Source organism: Lepidochelys kempii, chromosome 2 (genome assembly GCF_965140265.1).
Source record: "Lepidochelys kempii isolate rLepKem1 chromosome 2, rLepKem1.hap2, whole genome shotgun sequence".
Taxonomy (NCBI): Eukaryota; Metazoa; Chordata; order Testudines; family Cheloniidae; genus Lepidochelys; species Lepidochelys kempii.
In genome coordinates, this window is record NC_133257.1 from 233101444 (window position 1) to 233117153 (window position 15710).

Genomic DNA, 15710 nt, shown 5'->3' on the forward strand with positions numbered 1-15710 from the left:
TAACTTAACAAACTTTAACTGAATTAACAGTTAGACTTCCATTTTCGAAATCTAGTGCATAAATTTAATGGCTCATTCTAATATTTATTATTCAACCTTTTGACATTTATTTGTAGCAGTTGAATTGAGGTACCGGTGCATTATTAGCATTTAAACAGTAAAGTGTTCCAGCTCTACCATAATCACTGAGTTTAAGTTGAGTCTTTAGCCTGAAGTACTCTGTGGAATGTAAAAATTACCCAGACAAACAAACAAGCAAATAAAAACTGCAATGGAAAAGAAAATAGTAATCCGATTTCTATCTTCACAATGTGATAAAACAGGACTCCAAAAGTGTGTAAAGCATTAAGGAGCTTGTACAAACCATCCTGTGGAGTTTAAAACAAAAGAAAGGTAAAGGTGGTTCAAGAAAGTATTTTCCAAACTATTTTATTAATTAAATTTCCTGAATTTGTGGCTAGGTGGAAGAGGTATTGCAGAACCGCCCAACTGCCATTTCCATACAGGATGGGCCTTGTGAGGTGGTTGGGAATCCTTAGTGGTGTTTAAGGAATAAGCTGGCAACAAATCCCCATCATTGCCAATAATTAGTGACGGTGGACAGGGAAAATTTGCCATGAAATTAAACGGCCTTTTCACTGCTGATGCTACATTGCTGGCTACCCTTTTGCGTCTATTGGTAACTGTAAAATCATCCAGTGTTCCTTCATGTGTCTCAATTTTACCTGTAGGACGTGGGCTTCTAGCTGATTTCAAATTTGGTTTGACTGGAGGAGTCTGCAGTACAGGTCGCTTTCCCAAAACCAATGTCCTGTAATTTTTTCTCACCCTCGCTCCAAATTTATACTCCCCATCCTCAGGTTTTGGAGTACCTAAAGTGCATGAAAGGACCTGACTCTGAGTCAGCGTGTTTAAGGAAGTGGTTTCTTTCTCAGTGCATGCAGAATCTTCCTGGGCTGTTAATAAAACCTCCGGGTTATTACTCTCAGTCACACCGTTAAACTCATCCTTAGTATCATTGCACTCACACTTTAGCTTATGTTTTGAAAGGTCAGGTTCATAGTCTTCATTCGTACTGCTGTCCTCTATTTTGATTTTAATACTGTGCAGGAATGGCAATGCCTTATTGCCTGGATCAGTGCACTCAAGCTCGGCTGCTGCTGTTGTCGAAGCACGATCGGTTTGCAAAGAGGGTAAATCCGTGGCAAATTCAATACAATGAGGGATTTTGGAATCTTCTTCTGAGTTTGCTGCTGTTGGTGAGGATTCATTATTTAAGAACCTAGCAGCTATTGTATTGTTATCTGCACAGTGTGTAGTTGGTGCTTGAAGGCATTTCCTTGCCTCTCTGAGTATTCTTTGTTGTGGAAATGCATTGTTTGTCTTTGGGCTAGGTGAAGAGGCCCCCTTTGCAGCACAGTTAATTGTTAGGTCAGTACTCTTTACATTATTGGAAAATTCAGGGTGTGGGAATGGGATCTCGGATACCCTATCGTCCCTTCTCTCAGCAAAGCAACTTCCAAGGCTGCTGGAGCAGCACACTGGAGATGCCTGGGATGCCCAGCTTTGATGACTCCATTCCTCTGGCAGTTCCGATTTGACACCACGCTGAGCACTTTGGAGGTCGGGAAGCCTGCCTGCCTCCTCGAAACCTGGCGATTTGGTGGGGGCGGCCGTGGCCAGATGATACAAGAAGTTGGCCTGGGCCATGCTGGGGGGGTTGCAGAAACTGGTTCGCCTGAAGCGGATGCTTTGTACCGAGACCTGGCTGGAAACCGAGCTGGAGTCGGAGTCGGAGGTCGAATCCTCCTCCTCGGAGCTGACCTCGCTGGAGTCCGAGACGCCGCTGCCTTCCTCCTCCTCGTCTTCCTCCTCCTCCTCCTCCTCCTCCGAGGACACGGAGTTGCTGGTGCTGGAGAGGCTGGATCCGAAGTCCGAGTCGTTGGCCACATGGTCGGAGTAAGAGCTGGACTCCGAGTCGCTGCTGCAGCTCTCGGGGAAGCTGCCCAGAGGCTGAGGCTGCGGCTGCTGCGAAGTGCAAAAGCCATCGACGAGGTGAAATCTCTCCAGGCAAGCGGCCGTGCCCGCTGCAGCTCCTTTGGGCTTGCAGGGCCTGGGCACGATCAGGAGCCGCCTGGCGCTGCTGGGGGTGTTTAATACACAGTCCTTTTGGGCGGCCTCACACGGTCTTTTCCTTTTGTATCTGTAAGTCAAACCCACAGGGCTCCCGGCAGCCGCCGCCGCCGCTAGCTTGGTCTGAGCCATGGCGGCGGCGGACTGGTAATAATAAGCAGCCGCAGCCGCCGGGTGCTTGCTGCAAAGGACGCTCCGAAAGTAAGGGGGATCCGTGTGAAAGGTGACATAGTTGCCCACGATCGGGGCGGTTTCATAGTGTAAAGGGGGTTTGCAAGGCGACCGAGCGATTTCTGGGTAGCTGTGACCAGTGTATTTACTCAAAATGTGAGGTAGATCAGAGGCCGGTAGCAAGCCTGTGTCCCCGGGACGCAAAGCTTTTCTTCTAACTGGCAGAGGCTGAGCCGATTCATTCAAACCCAGCCAAAGTTTGTTCTCTTTCCAAAAGCTGGAGTAGGGGTCGGGGGATGTGTGCTCCGGTTGGAGATCTTTTGTTGACAATGCCCGGCTTATTTTCCTCCTTTTTGTCTTAAGGACTCGTTCCGTTTTGCAAGAAGTGTAAAGAGCTTCCACGTCCTCTCTGGATATCAGTGTGCATTTGGCTGCATGGAAAGCGATGGAGTTGATGGCTTTGAGTTTCCTCAACTCCTCCAGGTCGCAGTGATGCTTTTTTACTTTTAAATGATCCATTCGCTTGTGCACTGTAGTTCTCGGGATGTTTTTGAGCAGGTCTGTAAAAACCTGAGAGAGTGCAAACATTTGCTTTCCTTTAATGATGAGGTAGCCGAGCCTCACGCCATCCACCTCTTCAAAACCCGACTTCAAGTCTCCCATTTCTTGAATTAAATTATTCCCAGCATTTGCAGAAAGAAAGAGAAAAAAAAAAAAGCCACACACACAATCCTCAGCCAGATGCTGTATTTGTCTCAAGGCATCCTGCTAATAAAATAACAAAGACTGTTATTCCTGCTAAATGGAGTGCCAAACTTTAGAAGAAATTAGAAGAAAAAGGAAAAAAAAAACCAACAACAACCATGTGAAACTACAATCTCTCTGTATTTTTGTTTGAAAATCAGGTTTGCCAAAGTGTTTCTCTAAGTTGCTGTTGAAGATCAGTACCTGTTCCCTTTCATTCCCTGCTTTTCCATTGGAGAACTATGATAATGGAATGTGAAGGGAGGAAGAGACAAGAAATGCAGCTGCTATTCCCGCCGCTGCTTTAGCTACAAATAAAATGACAGAGTGAAGTGAGCTCGTCCGGAGACACCTTCATCAATTAATTCCCCTAAAGCCAACGCTGATTGGACACTCCTGACAGGTGATGCAATAAAAATTGATATTCCACCCCTTCCCCCCCAAAAAAATCTCCCACTAATTAGCATACCCTTACACTGCCAAGCCCCCTCCCAAAGTAAATAATACAGTTAGTATATAAATCTTTCTATTAAACAATCTGAGCTCAGATACACTCAGACCTCTCAGACTTCATCGCTAGCTACAGATGTAGGATTTGTATGTTTTTTATTATCATTTTATATATATATATATATATATATATATATATATATATATATATATAGTTAGACTATTTTGGACAAATGCGGCTATTTTGCGCATTATGTGTCTGTAAAGGATATAAGTGTTATCATATCGAGAGCAAAGACTTTGGTAATGCAATAATTTTAAACTGGTATTTTATTCTGCATTGTGTGGAAAATGAAGCTTAGCGAAAATATGCAGAATAGCCTGGTATTTCCCTTTTTCAAGCTCCAGAGTGAAAGGCTCTGTTGTTAGAAAGCGAGAAGGAATACTTACATTTTCGAGTTTCTCTTGGTTTTCCTCTTCTGTTTAATTGTCTTTCTACAGTCAATGGCTAAGTTTGTTTTTTGCTCTGCATATCAAGGTTTCCAGCACCGTAATACTGTCACTCTGTAGTTGAAATTCTGTCTGTAATATTGGGGGAGGGGAAGGAGGACGTGGGCTCACGTCAGACCCATAACAAAGCATAGATAAGCCAGAAATGTATACACTTTTCACAATTAACCGTGCTGGATCACAAGCTGGAATGTCCTAGAGTCCCAGACTCCACTTCAGGATTCTTGTGTGCTGACGGCTTCCAGGAGAGAAAAGAGAATGTAAAATATCCAAGGTGCTTCCAGAGGCTTTACGTAATAACAGAAAAGTGCTGGCACACGATCTAGAATACTGCAATGATCCAGGACACTTCTGGTTTGCAGCACGTTCAGTTTGGAATAGACCTTCTGCAGACTTTAGATGTTCCATTTATACCCACCCTTTTAAAAATCATTTTGAAGAAGCAGTATGAAGGTGTAACCTCTTCGCAGTGACGTTAAAATACTTCAATGTCAGGCACAAATGATTTCGAGCATGTTGCAATGTTAGCAAACCTCTTCCTTCGTGCGTTAAAATGATGTTTGCGGTTTGCATGTCAAAAGCTGCAAAAATAACTATCCGCCCATAATCAGTTTGCAACTGAAAACTGGATATAACACAAGCACTTATATATAGCAGTAGTTTAGTGCATATCCAAAATTAGACACATCCGTGTGATTAAGAAAACATCTCATATTTCTGGGACTAATTTTTCCTTTCTAATTCAAAAGTTCCATTATCCATTCTAAAGATTGGCAATATGGTGAGTGGAGCTCGTATTACACCATCAGATATAGCTGAAATAAATAAAAGGATCGCTTAAAAAATAAATTTCGGTAGTTTTGCATTACAAAGTAGATGCACACAACCTCCCAATTTCGCAGGAATTCTGGCGAGAAGTGGGAATTTACAGAAGTGCATCCGGAAATTAAGGAAGTCTATTTAGGAGAGTCTGTAACTCAGTAGGTTTGAGATTTGAAAAGCCACCCCTAGACTACTGTTGCTCTCTGCACAGATGTAATCGCCGCTCTTCAACTTAATCAATGTGTGTACAAACCACATCTAGTTCCTCCTTTTGAAATCTAAGGATAGTATTCCCATCCAAGAAACCAGAGCTACAGCAAATTACATTTTGTCCCTTGAATGAGAAAAGGATCGTTGAATGAATCTCGTGATATTTCAGCCTTTAAACGTAACCAAGAGGCAGCAGTGAACAATGCCTCGTCACAGCTAATACCATCCACAGAGTTAAGCCTTCTTTTGCTTTGCATCTGGATTTATCAGCATACATTTTCCTTTCTCACTGGCGTAAGAGACATCATGTTATATTCTCTAGCTGAAAGCAAAGTTTCGAGGGAAAACAGCTGCTGGCGTTAAAAGGAAATCATCGTAGCCTTTCTAAAGCTAGAGACAATAAGGTCGTTTAAAAATTCCTCCTGATGCACTTATATGCTGCTCGCACCCCCACCCCCACCCCACTATTCTCCTCCCCCTGTTTTAAGGTTAAGGCTGTGGAGTCAAACAGTAAAGAAACAGTAACCTCAGATAAAGGTTTTAAAGAAGACATTACAAAAAAGTGGGCTGAAAAGTCATTTCTTTGCCAGGTAGCTTAGTTGTTTCTCTCTCTCTCTCTCTCTCTCTCTCTCTCTCTCTCTCTCTCACACACACACACACACACACACACAAACACACACACTTTTACTACATATGACAGTCTGCTTTGTGATTCAGTAACTATTTTAAAAATGCATGCTTTTTTGTTTAATACTTGCATTATCAAATGTTTTAAACTAGTAGCGGCTATTTGCCAGACCTCTTCCCCCCCCCCCCCCCAAAGGTACAGCCATTAGCTTCTGGATGTAGTCAGAGCCAGTGTTGAAGGGGGGGGGGGGAGAGAAGTCTTAGAAAATCACTCTATCTCTCTCTCTCTCTCTTACGGGCACACACACACACAACTATAGATATACACATACTTTCAATTGCATATCTTACTCCACATCACACACACAGTCTTTTGTTTCTTTAACTTCTCCATCATTTTTTGTCCAGAAGGAAACAAGCAGCTTTCTTATGGCCATCAGTGCACGCTGTATATCGGGATCTTCTTCAGGAACATTGGGGGTAGATCATTAGAGGCCCTTGCCAGCGCACACACGTACACAGTAAAGGAAGAGGACTTTAAACTGGATTTGCACACACACACAGGGGATTGTGATCAATAGCTACCAGCATTTATGGTTTAGATTATTAATGTGAAAGCTAGCCAAGAGAATGGACAGGAAAAATTAAAGGTGTCTGTTATCAATTATATTAAAACTTATGCAATAATTTACTCTCTCCCTCTGTGTGTGTGTGTGCGTGCAGGGGGCAGATACAAATGTATATTTCTGTAATAATTTTGTTGACCACCTCAGCCTCACTTAAAGTCAAAGATGAACACGATTCAAAAGATGGATGTTTGCTTCCCATTTCTTCAGAACAGAAGGTCTAAGGATGCCCATTTTACCAACTATATGTACATACAACAATATATAGCTGTGAATACACACGTTATCAATCAAATGTGTTCCTTTTCACTTTGAGCAACATGCAATCTGTGATCTACATCCTAGAGTGAGATAATATTTCAGTTCTGAAGCTGTCTGGCCAAAGAATAAACCTACTAGAAAATAAAGAGAAAAATAATGTTCATAATATATACTGTAGACATTTTCCCATTTATCTCAGATTACTTTCATTTTTGAAAAATTGTGTCAAAATATATAGTCTTGCAGAAAACTTTTAATTATATTGCTTCAGAAAGAATGCATATAACATTTTAGATGCCTTTTCATTTTATGTTTTGATTTATTTCCATTGTATGATTGTGTTTAAATACTACTACAATTCAGGCTGACCTCTTCCTTCTTGAGCAAAGTAATGCACACACTGTTTCTTTAAATGTTTAGTTGTGAAATGCAACAGCAATTTATAGCAATAGTTTTACTAATGCAGAGAATTCTTTTTCCTAAGGGCTCATGTGAATTTTCATACTCCGATTGCCACATTATTAGAGCATTTCTATTACTATTTAGTATTATTTTTAAGCACTGGACCAATCTTCAGGTACTGACAGCATTAAATACACCTTTTATTTTCACCACTTTTATGCAGAAATAAATCATTTAAATGAGAAATAACCTTGTTCACCAGTTTTAGATATATGTGCATATTGTGCTCATAGAGGATACAAACAGAAAACAGAGGATATCACGAACAGTCCAGTAACTGGGTCAAAGAACAGTATACTAGGATCCTTCTGCTATTTTAAAGTCAACCAAATGTGACTTCAGTACTTAAAATTTGCCATAAATTCTAATATGTCAAACATAAGAATGCACAACCAAATTATCCAAATACCTGGGCCAATTAATTGCCAACTAACAGTAAAAAAAATCATGACAATTTATCAAACATAATATCACAACTGAGTTATTTCCATGTAAACAAAGCAACAATGTATAGTTCTGTTCAGCATTTTTAAAGTTTTATTTTTCCATGTGGATGTATCACACACACCAGAAATGTCTGGAATTCAGTAAAATCACAAAATAACACAGCAGATGTTGATAATCTTGTTTTTTAAATACAGTTTTTAAGGGGATTTTTTGGACACATACTACATGCCATGTTGTCTACTGACCCACAATCAATATGCAGTGACCTTCTACCCTTTTTTTGCCCCTTGACCCATCCTGAATTCAATGCAGCCTTTATACATTTTCAAATCCTTGGATGTAAAGGGGATTTGGCAAAGCTTTGTTCTGAAAGGATCCTAAAATGTGCATTTTTAATTAGACAAAGGTAAAGCAACAAACATTGGGGAAGATGATTTCTTACATACAGGTGAGCAATAGTAATTTCTGTATTCAAGAACTATATCAGAGAAAACATATTCTGCAAACTGAAAAGCAATTACAAACACAGGAGATCAGAAGGTTATGGATTGCACCAAATTAGCAATGTGGCACAAATCACTTTCATGACGTAAGGGATGGCCAGGCCACAATCTTCCAGCGCTCCTCATCTCCAAGGACTGTGGGGATTCTGGTGACCCGGGGAGAGGCGACTGGAGAGAGAGAGAGAGAGATTTAATCTCAAGCTACAGGCACATTCCCTTATCTCTCTTGCTATCAACCAGTTTAAAGGACACCATAATTATGATGGTGATAAAACAATGCCGGCTTATGTGTGCTGAATAAATAAAGAATGTTTACAGCTCTAGAATGTTTCAATTCCAATTAAACGCTATCAAAGAAAAGCCACTTCCCCTCAGCCAGCCCCTATTTACCTTGTTTGTTGCAATATTTTCCTATGAAATACAAACCTTCCAGAATGCCATTAAGGACAAGTTGGTGGTGAAAGAATAGACAGCACACACTCTCAGTCCCACAATTTATTTAGATCGCCTAAGCTTTTATTTGTTTATTTCGCAATGGCCAGCTGCTTGGAGATGCAGTGCTAAAAGGCGCTTAAGTGTCCAGCTCCAAGCTCCAACCACAGGCAAAGGAATTGGGAGTAATTAATGCAGCGCCCATGGGCGATAGAAGAAGGGGGAGGGAGAGAGGAGAAGGGGGCCGGCTATAGTCTCCTGGTTCCGACCCCCGACCAGAACCCAGAGGAGCTTGGTCTCCAAGCAGTGCCGGTTTCCTCTGCACAGTGCATCTGGGACCCCTGGAAACAGGAGGCTGAAAATTTATCCCATTTACTGAGGCACAAGGATCATTTAAAATATTCATTGTATCAGGAAATCTCATCATAATCAGATTAAAATAAGGTTTGGGGGAGTGTTGCCTCTGAGTCTGTGTACTAAACACTGATTGGATTACAAAGAAATAAGAAAGCTGATTCATTTTGTATGTTAGAGTAATAGTACAATGAAAACCAATCATTTTGCCATGGGAGACACTTTTTGAAGCCATGATTTTCCATTATGTTTTAGAGAACACATTTCTCTCAGATACCATTGTAATTTAAACTTTATATCCCATATTTCAACATGATGTTCTTGTTTATTTTTAAAGCCCATGCCTTACAAATGCTATGGAATACAGTGCTGTAGATTGTAGTTTATCTCAATTTGCTTTTAAGCTAATTTAGTCTAAAAGATAAACACTGCTGAATTTAAACTTCTTAAATTAAATGTTCATGGGTGAAATATTTATTTATTTTTAATTGGAGCAGAATGTAGTGGAAAAGCCGAGTGTATTTACAGATTTTCTAGATAGTTGTAGGCCCTTTTCTTTTTGAAAGTTTAGACCTCCAATGCCTTCGATTCTACTGGCAGAATTAGGATGGACTGGAGGGTCCTGAACGTGACCATTCACTAAGGCGGGGGGCTACAGCTTGCAACAACGTGCTCGGCAACTTAATCTTACACTAAAAAAGGCAGAGAGCGAAAAATAATGGAATACAAACTCTCCCGATATTTGTAGTCACTCCTAAGGTGGATTGTGTATTTGAAGGCTGATGGGAACGTCTGGTTTTTGGAGCAAAAAGGAAAGAAGGTAAGCGTTTGTCCTTGTATCCGCCAGTTCGTGGAGGAACAATGAAAGAACAAAGGGAACCACTTCTCCATTCGAACTCTTTACAGTTTCTTCCTCCATTTCAAGCTTATTGTGAGGGGCTGAGGGTGGACTCGCTTAACTTTGCCTTTAGAAACTGTGTAGGAGGGTTTGGGTTTAAGAAATTATTAGAAAGTTGCGCAGCAATGTAAATTAAAACATGTTTACTGGTAAAGATGCTCACAATAGCAGTAACAGCAGCCACGATTAAGCAGAAGTTGTTAATTTCATGGATCTAAACTCCCCAGATAGTCCCCCCAAACCAACAGCAATCAAAGTTTAGTTTGTATGAGCGTGGATGGGAACCTTTCTTAGGATTTCAGTGCTCCCCAAAGAGAGACTAGTTTGTGGGACTTAAAAAAAAGCACGATTAAAAAGGTTTTAAAATGTGTTCCCAGTAATGATCTCGTGCTGATTAGCGAAGTAAGAAGGGAAACGGGTGAAAACAAAACGTTCGTAGAAATAAATCAAATAAATTGCTGCAAGGATAGAGGCAGTGGGGGTGGGGTTATATGCAAACAAATATAATTCGCATTTGGCTGAGCAGCAAAAGTCTTGCATTTTTGCCAGTCGGTGTTGCTAGCATACCCCTGCATAGGACATAATTGTGTTGAGCTGCTACACTGGGTGGGGTTGCGGTGGAGACAAACACCTTCCCTCCCCGCCCCGAAAGCAAAGCACGCGGATCAGACAGAGAAGACATAGCTCCAAAGTAGCAAAGAGATTTCCTAAGCAGCAGCCTCCGTTGCACTCTCTGCCCCTCTTGCAGCGGAGACACGCTTGGTGTTTATATTCCTGCTTTGCTGTATTGTCAGGGACAGCGGCATGGGAGGAGAGAGAGGAAAACAACCCCGACTTGTTGTTAAGCAAATTTAATGCATTGTTGGCAGCCTCTCCCCCTGGAAAAAAAAAAGTTGGGGGTGTGATGTGCACGGAGCCCCCTGGAATGTGCGTCCACATAACAATGTGCAACGCTGCCAGCGCTACTGCTCCCTCCATTCACTACTTGGGCGCAGAGCGCGGGGTCTCCCGGCGGCTGACCTTTCACCTCCCCCCACCCCTTCCCCCTTCTCTCGGCGTTTCCTTCTGCCGCTCGGGCACTGTCTTACCCACAATTCCTCACGCCGGCCGCGCTCGTGCCGAGCTCGAGCCTGTCGTAATCGCCCCCCCTCCCCCCGCCATTGGGCTCTCCGGAAGTCACACACCCAGAACGGAGCCCGGCGCCTGGGCAGCAGCAGCCTGAACGGAGCCCGGGGCAGCGCCTCAGGAGCGCAGTGCTGCGTAGATCAGTTTGAAGAGGGCCCCTGTGGAGGCAGCAGGATTTGGGGGGCACTCCTGGCATGGCCCCAAGTAGTATATTAGTAGCATGTCAAACCTGGCGGAGGGATCCGATGAGGCAGACTACAGAAGCGGTGGGGGTGGGGGTGTGCTCACATGAGTTTTAAGTGGACACGTGGAATTGGCACAATTTAAAGCAGCCCCATCATGGCCCCGGATAGTATGTTGGGAGCCTAGAAAACACGTGTTTCAATGACTGGGACGGCATGTAGAGGCAACAAGATTTGGGACAGCTGAAGTTTAACCCCTGCAGGGTGAAATAGCTCCAAGGAGTTTAATGGAGTTATACATGTGCTTGGAACACGAACTGGAGTATCTTCCCGCCCCGAATAGAGCCTCTCTAGGCTACAACGTAATGGGAGATGGAGGGCAGACTCTAGAGAGAGAGAGAGAGAAGATTATTCCAAAGAGTTTAAAGTCATTATACACATGAGGAGGGGGGCAAGATCAGGGACAGTCCCCCAAATAGCAGCTTTCTAGAAGACAACAGGAGGGAAAGAAGGCATCTTCCAGAGAAAAAAATAATTTAAAAACGGGGGGGGGGGGGGGGAAAGAGATGGTGGCGAAGGTTGTAGCAGAACTTGGACTGCTCCTGTGGTGAAATAATTGATGAACACAAAGTGGAGGGGAAAAAAGATTTTTTTTTTGCCCTTACTGAATATAGCAGAAAAGGAGTTTAGGCCGACTTCAGAGAGAGGGGAATTGTTCACATAGATTCAGAGGAATTGGATACTCGCATACGAGGAGAAATATAGCCAGGGAGGAAGAGTGGGGCTGTGTTGTTGCCTGTTGAATATTAATAGCAAACATGAATGTCTCAAATTTTAAAGTACCTTGTCTTGAGCGTTAAGGATATAGGTGCAGAATCAAATGTGTCATGAAGCAAATCACCCAAACATAAACATTTATCAGTTAAACCCAAATATATAATGAAGCCCCATCCGCCCTCATTTTTTGCACTAAATTTTGCCCCAAGTCCTGATCTCTTTCCATTATTTAATGTTTTAACATGCGGGAGAGAAACATCTGATTTATTATAAGCAGATTTTAACTAACAAAACATAGAAGATAAAGGGGATTAAAACATGTTTAATTATAACCCCATACCCCAATACAAATCAGATTAAAAAGCAACATGTTTTATTACATTTCCGTAATAAACCTCTAAAATAATTAGTGTTGGTTAGGTACATTTTCCGATTAATGTGTGAAATGTTTGATCTATATACAAAGTTAAAGTGAGAAAGAAGATGATTATAACATAATTACATGGAATTAATCCCACCCCCAAAAGAGATCCTTAGATCTAGGTTGACTATTAAAATTTGAAGATTGGACATTAATAGTTTAACAGGAGCAGTGTTTAGTTGAGAGAAGAGTCATATCTGCAGCACTTAATGATTTTAACTGTGAGGAAGAAGTTATAGCAGAAAAGCTAGGGAGCTCGAGGTTTCGCCAGGAGACTGCAGAGAGGAAAGGGCTGGTTCAATAAGGCTGTTTTGGGTGAGAGAGTCGATGGGCTTGGGCAAACTGGACTGAGCGAGTGGGGAAACCGAGATCAAAATGCTCCCGCGAAGACTGGGCTACCTCGTTTCAGGAGGGCTGCATCTGAGTGAATGAGTGGGGCGAGAGGGTTGTTGAGGCGAGCTGCAGCGCGTTTTACTGGAGCAGGCAGGCTGCAGTGAAAGAGTGAAATAACCAGATTTGGGAAGGCTACAGTGAATGCCTGTCAACTTTTCAGAAAGAAATTAAGGTGATATAGAACATCCAAATGGACGGTTTTGAAGAGGGTATGTCTCCTCTATTTCCCTTCTCCTTTGTATCCTTTCTCTTGATTCCGCCCCCCCCCCCCCCCCATTTTCCTCTTCCTCCTGCCAGTTTCTGCAGCGTGGAAGAGAGGATTTGGGGGTCAGGGAGAAGAACAACGCTGACCAGTCTGGTGTACAGCACTGTCCCCTGAAGGGAAGAAGGAAGCACTGCAGCATGTGGGTTAAATGCAGTGTTTCCTCCTCTCCTGCTGGCAGTGCTCATGCTATGTGAGAAAATAAGCAGAACTGAGGCCAGCTGGGGGAAGGTCAGTGGTAACAAATGGAGTTGGCAGGAGCCTTGCAGCTCAGCATAATTGGAACCCTGAACCCAGGCTAGGATCTGGAGAACAGTTGGCTACAGGCCAGCTAAATAATCTCCCACTCTTCTTTTAAAACACTTTATATTGAGGGTGAGCAGCTGATATAGAGCAACTCTGTGGGTGTCCTCAACAAAAGGAGGGTGAACTGTTAGGCTTGTGCGTTGGTCAAGAGGGCAAGCAAGTCAGCTTAACAGTCAGAGAGAGTGGGGTGGGCTCATGGAGGCAGCATTGATGGCTATCATGGAGAGATTGACTAGCAAGACGCTGCACCCTGGGAGTGGGGCGGGCTCCTGAAGAGAGCAGTTAGTGAGGAAGAAAAGGGGCTGCAGTGAGCGAGTGGGGCAGGCTACAACCGTTGAGGCAGGAAATGCGAGCAGGCGGGTTTGGGGAAGGTTGCTGCAGTGAGCGCGCGGGGGTAGGCGGCCTGGAGACGGTGCAGTGAATGAGTGACTCGGACGGACGGGTTTGAGAGGCTGCAGTGAGCGAGAGGAAGTGTAATTTGGGCTCCTTTTCCTCCAGCCGCTCCCATTGTTCACAGGCCGCCTTCTTCGCGCTGTTTTCAGCTGGCTGGGCTTGTCCTGCCAGAGCGAGGGAAGGAGACGAGCTCCCGCTGCACAGCATTATATGTTAGCTCCAAACACAGTTGGGTTATGGCGCAAATTTGTATTATATCCTTCACAGCAATTCAGGGGTTTCCAACAAGACAACTGGTAAATAAGTAGAGAGGATTATTTAAAAGTGCTATTCGCTCAGAGATGCTCCAGCGAGGCTGTAACTTACATGGTAGACAAAAGGTAAAAACCCCACCATAAGGCTGGATTTATACATAGAAGAACGTTTGTGAGTGGATTTTAGAATAGGACTTCCTAGAGAAACTGGGAAAAAAGCAACTTTCAGAAGCAGGGGATTTGGAATAACAAACACAGTCAAATAGAATTTTGAAAAGAACACGTTTGAATGTTTTATGTATAAAAACGAGGATTAATCTTATTTTGCATTTAATATAAACACAGTGAAACCAGCGATTTCTTCAAATACTAGCTGCAGGCTTGTTCAGTTAAAAAAAATAAAAATTAGTGCTTTTCATGAAAAGTATTCTTTGCTTTAATGATTTTCAAAAACTTGTTTAAAAATAAATGATTTCAGCCCTCCATTCAGACCAGAGCTTTTCACTCTACATTACATCAAAACAGTTAACTAACTTGATATGAAAGAAAATTTCCAACAAGTGCCGTATTCTTTAAAGCAAAAATAATCTTTGCTCATTTCGCTTTAGTGAGGAAAATTAAGCTGTGTGGGGGTCTCATATATTTATTAGGAGGGAGGATAATTTCTGGAGAAATCCTCAAGTAGTTTTGCACAAATTCCTTCTACAAAAAAAGAGCGATTGGTTTCAGTAAATTGTTTGACTGGGCTTGAAATTTTATTTTAGCAAATTAGAATTGACGTCTTATTCCGTATTGCATTTACACACCACCACGAAACTAACATTTGACAAAAGTTAACTACAAGACGACGAAGTTAACAGATGTTTATAAATAGGAATTATTGTCAGCTAGATGCTAACAACTGACTTTTCTCCCCTGCTTGGAAATGTAGGCGTTTAACTTTGCAGTCGCGTTTAAGTTGTTTAAAAGTATACCCAGAACTTGTTTTTGTTGTTCGTTTCTCTTCACTCTTTGTAAACTTGCAGTCTCTTGTGGGACTCAATCGTTTAATAAAGAACAATTATATTTAGATGGTAGAAGTCTTAAAGATCATTTGAAGGTTTAAGATGAAAATAATATTTCACAAGAAAAAACTGCTAATTAAATTGGCTTAAAATATTTAAGGGCTCTGATTATTTTCTCAGTTGAAACGTGTTTACTCTCAAATGCTGTTTGGTAATTTTCAAAATGTGAACACAACTTGAGAAAATATAATTTAAAATGAAAATTACGTGCGATCATATTGTTTTAGTTAATATATATTGCATATTGTGGATTCAAAATGATCTCGTTGAAAGAAAAAGATTTTAAAATAGTCAGAGGAACACCATTCTGGCCACTCTACGATGTTCTTTATATTATACTTGTCTTGTATGGAATATGTTGACGTATTTAATATAGTCCTCCTTTCACAAAGGATCATTGTTGTTGTTTTTAATTGGGGAAGTGCCATAATATAAAAATTACCCACATTCCGACTCTGAAGTACCACAGTAAGATTGACAAAAAGTGTTCTGAGGCTTGCGCGCTTAATTCGCTAGGAATGTTAAGCTTCCCAAGATACACCCTATGTGGTCACGTTACACTTGTTATCAGAAAGTTTTTAATGATAAAACCCCATACATAGAAGAAATGTGTGTGCATCTACAAATTCAAAATCGAAATTACTTTTAGCAACTAGCAGTGGGAACATAGCTCATTGATCGATAGGCTGTTTTTAATTGCATTTGGCAACCTCTTTATTTCAGGGACACAATACAATTAATTAACATATTCTTGGGCGTGTTTTTGAGATTGGGAGGTGATGGCCCCTTATTGAGAAGAAAACACTTTAAATAAAAAAGTAACATTGTTTTGTCCAAATGGTACTTGGTAAACTAGGCTAATATCATTTATACAGCCCACAAA

General features: G+C 41.9%; 1 protein-coding gene across 2 annotated transcripts; it reads right to left on the reverse strand.

Annotated features, from left to right (window-relative positions):
• Positions 1 to 413: 413 nt before the first annotated feature.
• Positions 414 to 4632, reverse strand: SKIDA1 (SKI/DACH domain containing 1). Of its 2 annotated transcripts, none has more exons than XM_073334202.1 (2): positions 3949 to 4632; positions 414 to 3069 (listed from the first exon to the last, which is right to left on the reverse strand). In XM_073334202.1, the coding sequence occupies exon 2, from the start codon at positions 2965 to 2967 to the stop codon at positions 433 to 435; it is 2535 nt and encodes an 844-aa protein (XP_073190303.1). In that variant the 5' UTR covers positions 2968 to 3069; positions 3949 to 4632; the 3' UTR covers positions 414 to 432. The 2 variants fall into 2 exon arrangements, with proteins under 2 accessions (XP_073190303.1, XP_073190302.1); XM_073334201.1 differs by having other exon boundaries at positions 414 to 3072.
• Between the last annotated feature and the right edge of the window lie 11078 nt (positions 4633 to 15710).